General features: G+C 39.7%; 1 protein-coding gene across 2 annotated transcripts; it reads left to right on the top strand.

Moving 5' to 3' along the window:
- The first annotated feature begins 9,035 nt into the window (after positions 1-9,035).
- Positions 9,036-14,139, top strand: LOC137175830 (transmembrane protein 53-A-like). Of its 2 annotated transcripts, none has more exons than XM_067581735.1 (3): positions 9,036-9,092; positions 11,568-11,766; positions 13,433-14,139. In XM_067581735.1, exons 1-3 carry the CDS (start codon positions 9,051-9,053, stop codon positions 13,792-13,794), a joined length of 603 nt encoding a protein of 200 aa, XP_067437836.1. In that variant the 5' UTR covers positions 9,036-9,050; the 3' UTR covers positions 13,795-14,139. The 2 variants fall into 2 exon arrangements, with proteins under 2 accessions (XP_067437836.1, XP_067437835.1); XM_067581734.1 differs by lacking the exon at positions 9,036-9,092 and adding an exon at positions 10,773-10,930 and having other exon boundaries at positions 11,120-11,766.

Here is a 14,139-nt window from a genome sequence, read left to right as displayed (position 1 = left end):
AAAGTAATTGTTGAGATCTCATACAACAAGTTCTCCTAATTTAACAATAAAATGCCTTCTTTGTAATTAACTTCCAGAAAACCACACATGAGCATTTCCTGATCTGACAACCTTATCGGTTTAGTATGTTTTATGTTTTAGGCCGACTACCACGGCTGAGCGGCAACTACCACGGCTTGAGGCTGAGGCCAGTGTGGAATTACATTAAAATGCAATATCACTGACAGCCACTAGATGCTGCCCCCAAAAATCCCTGGCTCCAAATGACTCCCATTCAGAAACAGCAACTTCTCTCTAGAAATACTAAGTCAATCATTTTTTTCAACGAGTCATTATGGTCTCTAAATGGTCTCTATCTCTGTGGTCTCTATTTCTAAATTTGGGCCCTCTAATAAGTGTGTTGGTGGTCATTTTGGAAATTATTGCTCCGTTAATAAGATTTGAAGACTTATAGTAGCTTTGATGTCTGCAGTGTGCCCTCTGATTGACAGTTGTGATTGACAATTTGCTCCGCAGCTCCGGGACTCACACTGAGTTGGACAATTGTCGCAATATTTCAGTAAGTTTAATATTACTTGATTATGACACCTGCCATGTTAGCACAATTTAGCTAAAGTACAGGTCAGTGTTCCCAGTAAGCTAGCGTTAGCTTTGGTCCGAGGTAGCAGGGCGTGTTTCCGGAGTGTGAAAGGCAACACCGCGCACTCCTTATTTGGAAGGTATTGGCTCCAAAAGGAAAAAATCAACTCTAGGCTTCAAACTGGCTCCAATTCAAACCAATGGCTGACATTACACCTCGCCAAGTCCATCTTTATATAGTCTATGGTTTAGGCACAAAAATTACTTGGTTAAGGAACGTTTGTGGTCATGGTTAAAAGAAACCAACTAGTGCAGACTTTGTAGCTCTACACCGACATCACACAATTAACTTCTTTGTTCCTGAAAGACAAGACTCATTACTGCTACTGACGCTAGAAGGCTTTGCCACTTGAACGTTAACGAATGTTGTTTTGAGGTATTTGCTGCAACGACTGTTACCGACAGAACAGTCTCATCTGGGAACATGGTGACATCTCCGCAACAAAGTCTGACAAGCTAAAAAAACACAAGGAATAAGAGAAACAGGCAGGTTGTAAACAAGAATATTTCAACCACCACAAAGTGGAATCTGGAAGTTGGAAGTTAAACTGTGACGGATGTTTACGACATACAATTCTGGTAATACTTTCTCTGTTAAACTTTTCTTTGTTTTCGTGATGTTGCAGGTTTCCCAGCTCTCAAAAAAATGCCAAAATGACAAAAATAAGATCCAAGTTGTAATAAACTAGAATTATCCTTTAAACCATCTGTGTAATTACTTTTCATCCCACCCCACCCATGCACACAATAACTCACGGCATCCCAAAGTGTACATGAGGTTCGAGAGGCGCACCTTTAACACAGTTTTAAGCATTATTTTGTCAATCAGTTTTCCCTCACTTATCTCTGATGAAATCTGCTGTGTCCAGTCAGAGGATGTTTGCTGTTGTGAACCAACTTTGGCACAATATTCCCCAGATCCTTTGCCTTTATGATCCCCAGGAATTTCCTAAATATAGAAACAATCAGTGACCTCCCAGCCTAAAGAAACATAATTTCCTGAATGGTGCACTGAGCGTTCCTGCCTGTGATGAAGCCCCCTCCCCAGCTCGGCTCAGTCCCGCCGGCACTGGCAAGACAGTCTTAATAACATATTTGACCTTGACTCTCCTTGCTATTCTTACCACCTTTACTTTTACCCTGGTGAGATAAAAGACTAGTTTCCTTGCTGGTGTTGTAATAACAGGGCTGCAAGCCTTCTTCTTCTACTTAGAATTCAATGTATTGTCATGATTTTACACAGAATAATTGGATTTTAGATTGGACATAGTGTCTAAAGATGTATATCCTCAACACCAGAAATGCACATCAATATGCTAATACTGCAACGTCTAAGGGGTTGACACAGAATGATTCTGTCATACTAAACTGTGTTGGAGAAGGAACAAGCTCAGTCTTTGAAGGTTTTGGTCCCAGAATCTACAGTGTTATGTTAAAATAAGAGACAATAGATACTGTTACGAGTTTGTTAAAAGCCTGATTTCACGACATCCAATCATTTTTTTAATAACTGTAGACACAAGCTCCCCTTGCCAGCATGTAAGCTTTGCCTAAGAGCTATGAATTATATGATGGGGGAAAAAAAAGTCCCCATTTGGAAGCAGCGCAGACCTAAAATTTTCAGTATTATGAAGTTATGACAGAGTGAGATGATCTTTAAACTGCGCCTGAGGAGGCAGATTTAACAACAGACGGGTGTGTGCGCTCTGATTACAGATCTTCAGTCTTCTCTGAGCTCAGTCTTTATTTATTCATGTCGTTAAACTGTTCTTGTGTTCCTGTCGTTTCTCATTTTGCTTTTGCAGTAATACAAACATAAGACATAACTGAGGGCAGAGACTGAGCAAAAGTTTAATATTAAACATTGTAAAAATTGAATGATCATGATCTGAACAAATACATTTCTTTTCAAATGTGTCAGATATCTTCTCAAATGTTTCCTAGAAACAAATAAAGATACAGCCCCAAATATAATTACATGGAAATTAGAGCTAAAGCAGTAAATCAGTTAATCCATAAAATGATTGACAGAAAGTCAACAGTATCTGTTGATTGATAAATTTTGATAATTTATTAATTGTTTGAGTAATATTTCAAGCAAAAATGTGAACATTTGCTGCTTTTATCTTTTATTTTATATGATAGTAAAGTGAATATTAGACTGTTGGTTGGAAAAAAAAACAAGACATTTGAAGATGTCACCTTGAGCTCTAGGATATTGAGATTTTTCACTATTTTCTGACATTTTATAGACAAAACAATTCAATAGTTATAGAGAAAATAATTGTCAGATAAAAAATAATAGTTAGTTGCATCTGTTAATTATTTGTTTCCACTGTGCATTTATCAGGCTCACACAACTCCAGCTTATTTTAACTGTCCAGTATCCTGCTGGACTACTGAAAACATTTTGTCCACTTCTAATTTAAGATAACCTCTGTATCATGCACCTTTACACATACTGCATTACTGCGTTATCAGTGTGACTAATGGCGGGTGTGTTAAAGGGACATTTTGTGCTTTCACAGGTCAGGTTTCACTGGTTGGTGTCTTGAGGACACTGTGGAGCAGATGGGCGTCCCCCAGAGAACACCAAGAATTCAGTGTATGTGTATGTGTGTGTGTGCATGTGTGTGTGTGTGTGTGACTTCATAGTGATGTCCTCTCCTTGTACAGTCCACTAGCTCCAGCACACGGAAAGTGCCAGACAATAGCAGATTGTGACGATCAAAGAAAGTCTCTTTGTCTAGTAAAAAAACAAAGGACACTATGAATAGTTTATTGACTCTGCCAGCTGTATGGATCCTTCCCATGCTTTTTATAGTGAGGTCAAGACCCCATAGTTCCCAAAAACATTATCTACAACAGATTAGTCTTGCTTTTACAAAATGATTGGACTAAAGGTATAATTTTGCTTTGATTATGAGAAACATGTTTATATGAGTATGAGTCGTGCCTTTATTTTTAGAGTGTGACTTGCGTGCCTTTCTGCAACCATATGCTAACATCTATGAATATTTGATAATGATGTTTCATGTTTACATACTATAGGCTACAATTCACCAAAAACCAAGAGGGGCATGTCATTATTCAAGGTCTTAATATATGGAACAGCAGCAGTCATCGTGTAAATATGACCTTTAAAAAAATCCATAAAGACAATCTGACTGTAGGAAAAATCCAATACAGACTTAGTAACTCTTAACATGCAACACAACATCTCTGTCTCTGTTGCAAGTCTCATGCAACTGCTTCTGGTATGTGTAAGCTCAATGAAGAGTGTGTATATGTGTGTGTGTGTGTGTAATGCGCGTGTTTTTGTGAATGCGTGCTCAGACAGCTTTCCCTGCAGATTCGATATGGCTGATTAGGGCTGTTAGATGAGGATCAGAGATGACCTTGGTTGACAAACCATCTGCATTTACTTGAGAGATACACAGAAAGACCACTGATATAAATAAACCTCACTTTGCTCTCACAACAGAGTACACACAGTACTACAGTATGTGCCTTTTATGGAGTCTTTGTGATGAGTGCGCAGTTTAACAATCCATCAAGACTCAACGTGACGAAAATTGTCAACTCACTTAAAATTAGTCAGTCTGTGTTTAGTCTGAACACACTTTAAACCTCCATTTTTTCATGTTTTTGGACTCTTGCACAACAAGCTGTCAACACAACATTGACATACTGTATTATCACCATTACACACTGATATGGTGAATGTGTAAGCAAACACTTGCCAGTTTACAATATTCACTCTCTCTTTAGCTCTCCACCAACTCCTGTGGGAAGAATCTTGCTCTCTAGCTGCTAAACGCTCCACTCTGTTCACCAACTAGTCGCTAACTTTGTCTGTGTGCCGTTTGGTGGCGAGCAAGTAGTGTAGAGTGAGTTAATCAGAGAGTTTTGTTTTGCTGAAAATAGCTGCCTGCTGTATCAGGAAATGACAGCGATGATAGCAGTGAGAATGAACAATGACAGTTAAGTTTCAGGCTGTAAAATGAAAACAATGAGCAGAAATATGCTAAAACACTGGGAAGAGCTGAGGGGAACTGCAGCATGGGGAGATTATTCTTTGTGGTTCGTCTTTATGAGCGACACCTTTCACTCACACATAGCCATAGTCTGACACATTATTACAAGACAAAAATATAAATTAGTGCAGCTTTAAGTAAGTGATAATACGCGACAAGGTATCCTGACATCCAAAAGTAACAAACAAGGCAAAGGCAAAGAATGCCACAACGTGAAGAAGGATGTTCCCTCTACTATGTCCATTAATTTATATATTCGAACATATAATTAGTGTATTATCACGTTCATGCTATGGCCACTTACCATAGTCCTAAAAAGCTTTGATCCAATCATCATCCATTTTGTTTGTATTGAGATTTACCCATGGTTAGATTTGCTTCAACTGTGAGAGTTAACTGATAAAGTATCATTGAGCAGAAGTATTGAAATCCATCCAATGTAATGCTGATTAGCAACAGTGGGTAAAATGTCGATCAGTGCATTTTGGTCCTGTAATAAAATGTAATCTGTTACCTCCCTGCCAATCAAAGTATTATCAGTGCCAGTGTAACCGCACCTAAATTAACAATGACATCTAGTGGCTTCAAACAGTGATGGGATCTAACTGACATGTGTTTGGGTCCAGTGAGATGCAGGTATGCCATCTGTAATCAATGACTGTATGTTTAATACATCAGCCTGGTGCACCTACTGGGGATTTAACGTGGTTTCCATACCAATGAGGAAAATTGATGGGATAGAAAAAAAAAGCTCCTCCCACAGACGACAGGTGTCACACATGAGCTACGACGGCCTCTAAGCACGTTATGAATGCAAATCACAGCCCTCACACAAAGAAGGGGGGAAGGTGGAAGGATAGATGAAGGAGATTGATGGAAGGCAGAGAGATAAAGAAATGGTAGATGAACATGCTCAATGTTGTGTCAAGCTTAATGTTGCGTCCTTGTTTCTGCTTATCAATATTTTTATATCAACAATGAATCAGATGACTGTGTATAATGTGACAAACCCATAGAGAATTATCACCCATCTTTGCAGTCCTCTTTAGCTCTACAGCACATTTTAGCAACTTTTACCTCATTGTTGTGGTTTTATATGTCTGTATACCACTTTGGTTCAGTCTCACTGCAGTCATCAACCTTGTTTCCAGCTGTTGTTTTTTTCATTGTAAAAGTGCTGGTAAATTCTCTGTTCACTACCAGCCCAGCACCATGGAGTGGACAGAAAAAGTTAACAGCTATCTGTTGAACGTAGTGGACCATTTAGTAGCTAAAGAGCAAGTTATTGCCAACAGGAGTTGGTGGAGACCAAACCAGAGCTAAAAGGAGAGTGTTAGATTCACTAGGTGGCCAGAAACATGATTCCAAATCAATGCTAATTGCTTTGTGTTAGCTGTACAAACGTGTGAAATTGCTAACATGTTTGTCATTTCAACTTTATAAATTTGTAGCATGTCAATATTGAGTTTACAGCCTGTTACGTTGCCCCCAAGTGGCCAAAAAAACATTTAATGCGGGTAACTAACAATAACATTTCCAATCTTTATGGAAAAGCTTACCTGCTCAGTTTTTATTTAGTTCATCTAGGTTCATGCCGCAGTTTTCTAGCAAAGCAAGACTTCAAGTCACATGGACTCATGCCCTTGGACATTAATCCGGAAAGCTCATATATTTTAATTTATGACTTAAGCTGAACATGATGGAGTTGTGCCATTTACCAGGTGTTCATACCATTGAAGAACACATGAAAAAAAAACTGATGGATAAAAGCACCATTCAAGACTGTTTTGCTCTTGGTTCATTATAATTTGTTACACCTTCCAAGCATGAATAGCCATAAAACTGCAAATTTCAGCATGTTTCCTGTAGTTGTATATGAATAAATTCTCATTCATAACACCAACATTGGCGTTAAAAAGCACCAATACCTGCATTTTAAACGGTTTCATTGGGGTCATTTAGCATCAAAGGGCATCGTTGTTACCTGCTCATACAAAGAAGTTTAAGTAAATCATTAAATCTTATAGAGTTTTAATGCCTCAGACATGCTTGGTGTAATTTCATCCTATGCATGAAGAGAGGCACATGATGCCAGCAGAAAGCATGACAGAGATGAGAGGAGTAATGGTGAAAGACTGGGAGAAAAAGCAGGAAGCTGCAATGGAATTTCCACACCCTGATGTGGGTGGACTCCACATGCCCAGGGAACAGAGAGGGCACATTCTCCCTCTCTCCCCTCCTCCCCTCTTTTTCTTCTCCACCTCCCCTTCCTCCCATCTTTCTCTCTTTGCTCTGACAATAGGGGCCATGGAGAAACAATGCAAAAAGGAAAGGCCCGGGGATTGTGTAGCAGCAGTATGGGGGTGGTCTGAAGTGCTGAGAGGGGAAGACGGGTGAGAGGGCCTTGCCGGTTTATAAGGGTGGGGGGTGGTCAGAAAGAGTGATGGAGGCTTTCTTTTGCTGGGAGGAAAGTAGGGTTTTGATGAGGAGAATGTATGGAAAACCAGCAGGGACGAGGGGGGTGACAACGGGGGTGATGAAGAGGGTGACGTAAGATGTGAATAAAGGGTGGCGTGTAGTGTTGAGGGTACCAGAGGCACATGGCCTAGGGGGCGAGGGTTATGTTTTTGTGGGACTCAAACATTTTTCTGCCTGACTGAGTCTGAAAGTGATCATGCTGAGTCAGGCAAAGGCAATCTCAGCCTCTTTCTCTGACACTCACACACACTCGTATGCACACAGGAGCAAACCAGAGGAATAAACATACACTCTCACCACCAGGTGAGGAATCTGTTTTTTTTTTCAGCTCCATGTGTACATGCTCAAGATACAAAAATATAATGTTTATAACCAGGATACCGAAAACAGGATCATAACTAGGATACTAATGTGCATGTAAACTCTCTAACAAACCCAAAAATAAATGCTGACATTGAACTTACTTACTGCAGCTTTCATGTAGAAGGTCAAATTTTGGAACAGCAGTGCTGGAAAATACAAGGTAATGTGTATGTGTGTGTGTGTGTGTGTGTGTGTGTGTGTGTGTGTGTGTGTGTGTGTGTGTGTGTGTGTGTGTGTGTGTACTTGTGTGTCTATCTTTATGAGGACCAATTTGAGTTGTAGTGGGAGTGAGTACTTCTTTGGGAAAGTGAGGACATTTCGGCCGGTCATGACCTTCAGTGAGCTGTTTGAGCTGTTTGAGGGTTGGTTTTTAGGGGTTAAAGTTAGAATAAGGTTTAGGTTAGGGGAAGGGTCTGGGCAATGCATTATGTCAACGTGGGTCCCCACAGGGATAGAAGTACAGTGTGTGTATGTGTGTGTATGGTCATGTGCACGTGTGTGTTTGTTGGTGGGGGGAAGTGCAAATGACTGCGGAAAATAGATCCAGGGGAAGAAGGGAAAAAAAAGAGAGAGAAATGTGATGACCTAAACCTGCCTTTGCTGCCTGTATGTGAAAGAGTGGAAAGTGTGGCGGTCACCTACACAGAGCACTGTCATGACAACCGCTGCTCACTTTTACAGCATGCCAGCTACACTTAGTTGAATTAATGAATGTGGTAGGAAAGACATTTTTGTGTTTTAAAACCACAAATATCATAAATCAGGGTAAAATTCATAAGCTCTCTTGAAACATTTACCTTGTATTTCTCTGGCGGCTGACTGGTTTGGTTGAAGATATTGCGTTTCTTGTTTCCCACTGAGCTGTCTAAATGCAGACGATCACATCAGGATATTTGCAGTGCTGCTAAAATGGAGTTTCATGGTTAAAAGTAGTTTTTTTTTTCAGCTATCTAAAACAACTGACGTTAGCATCTCAGGAGCACAAATTTAGACCGTTCTGTGGGCAGTTTACTAAAGTTGTCCTGATGAATAAATATAAAATGAAATGAAGAACTGAAATAGAGGAACAAGGGCTAAAAAAATGGGGATGGGGGGAGGTTGTAGCATCATAACACAGTCCTGGAATATACCATATGAAGCAAAATTATTACATGTAACAATAATTTCTCTGAGGTTGAAACTGTATGCTATATCTACCACTTTCCCAACTAATGAATACCAATCATAAAAGCTCTGAGGGACATATTCATCATACTCAACCCTATGGAGTAATAAAGTCATCTTCTGCCTTGTGATTGGGTAACAGTGTTAGTCTCTGGCTCCATCTTGTGGCGCTAAAATATATTGCAGTTATTCGACTAATGGGTCAAATCAAACTGAACCTTATGATGTTGCAATGTTTCCGTATTTAGATGCAGTGGCAGGTCTCTGTGACGTTACAGCCACAGTAATAGCTGGTTCTTGGCCACGATATGTTGGCCACGAGCTCCTTTGAGCTATAAATAAACTGAGATAAGCCCCGTCTAAGCTGCAATGGAGTGTGCCAATCAACGTGTAATTCTCCATGTTCTATTGGTTAGTATTATTGGTGCTTGTTATTACATTTTACTCTTGTAAAATTAAGTTTGTAAATCATTTATTGGTCTATTTATGTTTTCTTTCATTAAGTCGGCATCATTTCATTATTTCGGCATCACTGTAACTGAGGCTCACCCTCAATGATTTCTCCGAGAATCTTAAATAAAGGTTGAGAGAAAGTAAAGTTAGGTCGACGGGAGCGAGCAGCACGTTAGTGGCAGAGAGGTGGCGCGTTCACGGCATGCGGAGAAGGAGAGAGAGGAGAGAGAGAGCCGGTAGCCCCGCCCGCGAGATGCTGTGCGCGTACCACTGAGGTGCTACGGAGAGCGATAAGGCCCAAAACTAGCTTTAGTGGCGATTTTTATCTGTGGAATGTCTTTATTAACACAACCAACTTTTATTTTAATCGTTAAATCATTTTCTAAAATGTTCATGGGTGCTTTGTGAGAAGACATTTTGAATGTTGTGGACCACAATCAACACTATCAATAGTGACTTTTATGCTGTTCTCACATACACATAATTGTGATTTTATGGCCTAAATATGTGATTATTATCAAAAGACACAATGCCTCATTGGTCATATTTTAATTATTATATTTTAATTTATTTTTACTTTACTGTAGTATGTTGTAGTTTTAGAAATGCAATTGAGCATTGTAATGAAAACTTCCTAATAATTTGTCCACCCCATTAACATAAATGAAGGAGACAAAATATCACTAAAATACACTCCAGTACACCACCACCACCCACTACGACCTCAGTTATAAACATAAAGTAGAATTATCACTTTTCTGAGGAAGTTCACACCTCTATCAAAGTGATGCAAATCCTTCTATAATGGACAAATTCAGTGATACAAGGCTGAAACTCAGAGAACCTTCCTGTTGTGGGGAAACGAGTCGGCAGTATTTGCATACCTGATATGTGAACTTCCTTTCTCATTAACACAAGTGGAACAATATCTGACTGAGACCATCCCAGTTGTCAGGATTTGTTCCCCCTGCCATAATGAAGGCTGTTTTAAAACAAACATGAAGCCAAAAAAGCCAAAAAAAAAATTCCATCTGCAGTTTCTTTTCTGGCCTTCTTTACGGGGTGAAAGTGTACTTGTTGAGATAGAAATCCATCAGATAGCGTTTCCCCTAAATAGCTGAACTCAAGTGGACAACAGAGTTCTCTTGTGGCCAAATTATGCAACTGCATTCCTTACATACCAACATACTACAGTAAAAAATGACCAAATGACGATGATGATGATGATGATATATTTCACATTTAGGCTATAAAATCATAGTTAGCTTATGTCAATAAACACAGCATAAAGAATAAGTCAGTACTGATAGAAGTCCTCAATTTTCAAAATGAAAACATCTTTTCACAAAGCACCCAAGAAAATTTCAATCATTAAATTCATTTAATGATTGAAATAACAGTCGGTTGTGTTGACAAAGACGTTAAAACACTGCAACAAAGACAGGCTTGTCAACTCATTTTCAAAATATAACTAGACAGGCATGAAATGTGGATTTTTATCTCTAGAATAAAACTTTCCACAGATAAAAATCGCTCCCGGTTCGTTTTGGGACACGTCAGTGGTGCGAGCACAGTATCTCGGGGGCGAGCATTTATCTGACCGCGCGCTTCCGTCGTCGTTTTCACGTGGGCGGGGCTAGAGGAAATATATCAGTGAGGAAATAGAGTCCGTCACAAGCGAAGAGCAGGTTCCCAAATTATCCCTCTGCTAAGTTTCCTCGGAGGACCTGCGGCTGTCGGCACCGTGGAAATCTCATAAAGCGTCATAAAATGGGGAATTTGCCGCTGTCAATAAGGTAAAAGAATAACATGTTGCTTTGATATTGCTGAACCTGCTATAAATATATGAAGGGCGATGCTATTACAGCCTTCAGGTTAGTCCATGTAGTGGAATTGTCAAGTACTCCTTCACAGTTTGAGTAGTTAATAATTAAGTGTAAACTATGTAAATCTATCATCTTTTAACCTTATTTCTGTTGTTCCAGCCTTTTTAGGACTGGTGCAACCAAGTCTGAACAATGCAGTGGAGGAAGGTTTATAACCAGGAAGATATGCAAAGGCATAACTCATTATTACACTCCGGTCCCAGAGGCAGAAGGCCAGACATTGTGTTCTGCCAAAAACTTCCCCAGTGCCCTTTCGCCAAGCTCATCCCATCCACATCCAGCTCACCCTGCTGCTGACACTTCCTCCTCTCCTTTGCTTTCTAACACACTCCCACACACACCCCTATCCTCCCAAAACACACACCAGTCAGATTCAGCGCCCAACACCCGTCCACTTCTCCTTTTCCTCTCCTGGCTCGGTGCCCAGCCGGGGGCGGTGGCCAAGTACACGGATATGTATCTGGAGAGTGGCATGGATGTCCTCTTGGTCCAGAGCAGTGCATCACACTTCCTGTGGCCTCCATGGGGGCTTGATTATGGTTTGCAGGTTTTGAAGGTGCTGGAGGAGCCTCAGTTCTCAGGGAGGCCTGTGCTGGTCTACGCCTCCTCCATCGGTGGCTACATTTTCACCCAGTTACTCATCCATATCACCCAGAGACCGAAAGAACACGCAGACCTCTCTCAGAGGGTGATAGGGCACATATATGACAGCTTGGTGGTTGGCACTCTGGAGCACATGGCAATAGGTGAGTGAGAAGGATCTGCCACAGGCCCACTGGGGCTCAGGTTACTTTTGTGATGGATATGCACATCAGATCTTTAAATAATTCATTAATCAGCTGACCTACTGCTCCAGTTTGTAAGAAGTCCAGGAATTTTTTGTGGCAGCTTGTTTCTAACTTACTTTAGGATAGTGCCTGCAAACAGTTATATATGTTTTTCATTAAACACAAAGACACAAGGCTGTAATTAAAGACTTTATTTGTTCATTTTCATCTGTAAAATATCAGAAAACTAGGAAAAATCATCATAATTTTCCAGACCACAAGGCAGTGTCTTCAATTTGCCTGTTTTGTCCAATCAAAAGTGTCCTAAAACACATAATTTCAGCTTTTGACAAGGTTGAACTGGTTATTGTTTGGATTTATTTTGTAATTAATTTTCCTGATTAATTTCATGTCGATCGACTACTGTAATTGTCAAATCTGGGGATTTAAAAGTCCTGAGTAGGAGTTAGCTATTACGCAATTATACACAGTTACACATGGTGAGTATTTTAGGGCTTATTATAATATGTTTACAGCCTGTATTGTTGAATTAGACTTTTAGGGCAAAGACTTAAATTAAAATTGTATTTCTTCACTGGAATTATACCTTCGGCATTATGGGGAAGGTTTTGAAAAAGCATACAGAGAACTGAGTAGGCAGATTTTACATAAAATACATTCAGCAGTAAATTAATATAATAAGTGTGTCTAAGTCACATTTCTCAGGGCGGTGTGGTTGCATTGGAGACCTAAGTATTTTCTAAAGTACCTCACTCTGAGGAACTTAAACAAAAAAACGTACCTGACAGTCCTGTTGGCTTTCTGCCTCAATTCTTTGTTGTTGTTCTTCTATTTGTTATATCTCTGTGTACTTTGGCTCAAGTAAATACACTCAGCCAGCCAGTCACCGTGGTGAAAGTCATTCTCATACATGTAAACAAACTGGCGTGCGCGGATGAATATGCAGGGTGGTTCGGTTAGCCGGCAAGTTGCCCTGGATATAGATCTCTATGTAGTTAACCATAATGGCTGCTAAAGGCGGCCAGTTTCTGTGTTTACTTTTGTTCAGAAACAAACTTTTGAAGTGATTCACGTAAGAATCATTTTTATTTGGAAAGATGTATTAGTCTCAGTAGTTTGCCCCAATGTTTATCGTTGTGTGTCATATCCAATCCGTCTTTTTGTGAATCAGCAGAATCTCTATAACAGAGCTGGAGACAGCAAGATTAACATGACACATAGAGCCACAATGGCCACATACATCAAATACATCAGGTTGAAATAAACCAGAATTTTCCTTTAACTTTTCTTTATTTTCATTTTTTTTTTTTTATAATACCACTTTTTCTATTTAACAAAATTAGCCAACCTTCTTAATTGCATCGGTATTTAGGTTGAATACAAATCAGTTGATATATGAAATACAGTCAAAAATGCAAAATTATTATTTAAATCAGGAATTCAATGCATTCAATGCCAACTTTAGGTACAATTTAGGTGTTCAATGCTAGAGACATTTCCATCTGCACTCATAAAGGATGAAGTTTGATACTCAGCCTGACTGTGTTTTATATATATACAGTATATCTATATCTAATTTATTATATTATATTTACCCTTTCTGTTGTCTCTTGTTGTTGTTCAGGCCTCGGCAAGACTCTGTTGCCAAGTTTTGAGGGCTTGGTCAAAAACATCGCCTTGTTTTATTTCTGGCTCTTCAAAACCCAAACAGCAGACTTCTACGACAACAGCGTCCGAGTTTTCCACAACAGCCCCATTACTGCGCCGGCCCTGTTCTTCTTCTGTGAAAATGATGCCCTGTGTGACCCAGTTGCCATGGAAAAGACTATTGACCTCTGGAGAAAGAGGGGCGTGGCTGTGGAGAGCAGGAAGTGGAAGGAGTCGATACATGCAGCTCACATGCGATGCCACCGGGAAGAGTATCTCTCTACGCTGGAACGATTCTTGAACTCGCTGCCTGTTTCTTCGCTCAAAGCCAAAATGTGAACTGTTGGAGGGGGGGGGGGAAGGAAAAGTTTGGTTTGACTGCATTTTAAAATGTTTTATGTAAGTAAGTTATTTCAAAGAGAAGGCACTTTAATGGCTTCGCCTTGCAGCTTATTCATTATTTTTGTGAGTAAGGACGTTTTTCTCCTTATAAGCATTCTCAAGTATTTGACTTTTCTTGTTTCAATTTTGACCAAGGTTACGCTTTAAGTGATATGCAGTATTTAACAACATTTATTTGGAGTTTATTGTCAAATAATGCTTGCTTATGAATGAACAGCTGTTACACTTGTTACCAGAGATTTGGTTTCTGCACAGAATGTGAAATAAAACATTCACACAAGA

This window comes from Thunnus thynnus, chromosome 23 (assembly GCF_963924715.1).
Source record: "Thunnus thynnus chromosome 23, fThuThy2.1, whole genome shotgun sequence".
NCBI lineage: Eukaryota > Metazoa > Chordata > Actinopteri > Scombriformes > Scombridae > Thunnus > Thunnus thynnus.
This window is presented reverse-complemented; position numbering and strand designations above follow the sequence as displayed.

What these genes read in the sequence shown, in the direction of transcription:
- LOC137175830 (XM_067581734.1), top strand. Translation starts at nt 10,905, where the DNA reads ATGGGGAATTTGCCGCTGTCAATAAG. An exon ending in AATTTGCCGCTGTCAATAAG is followed by an intron (nt 10,931 to 11,119) that starts GTAAAAGAATAA and finishes CTGTTGTTCCAG; the next exon opens with CCTTTTTAGGACTGGTGCAA. An exon ending in TCTGGAGCACATGGCAATAG is followed by an intron (nt 11,767 to 13,432) that starts GTGAGTGAGAAG and finishes GTTGTTGTTCAG; the next exon opens with GCCTCGGCAAGACTCTGTTG.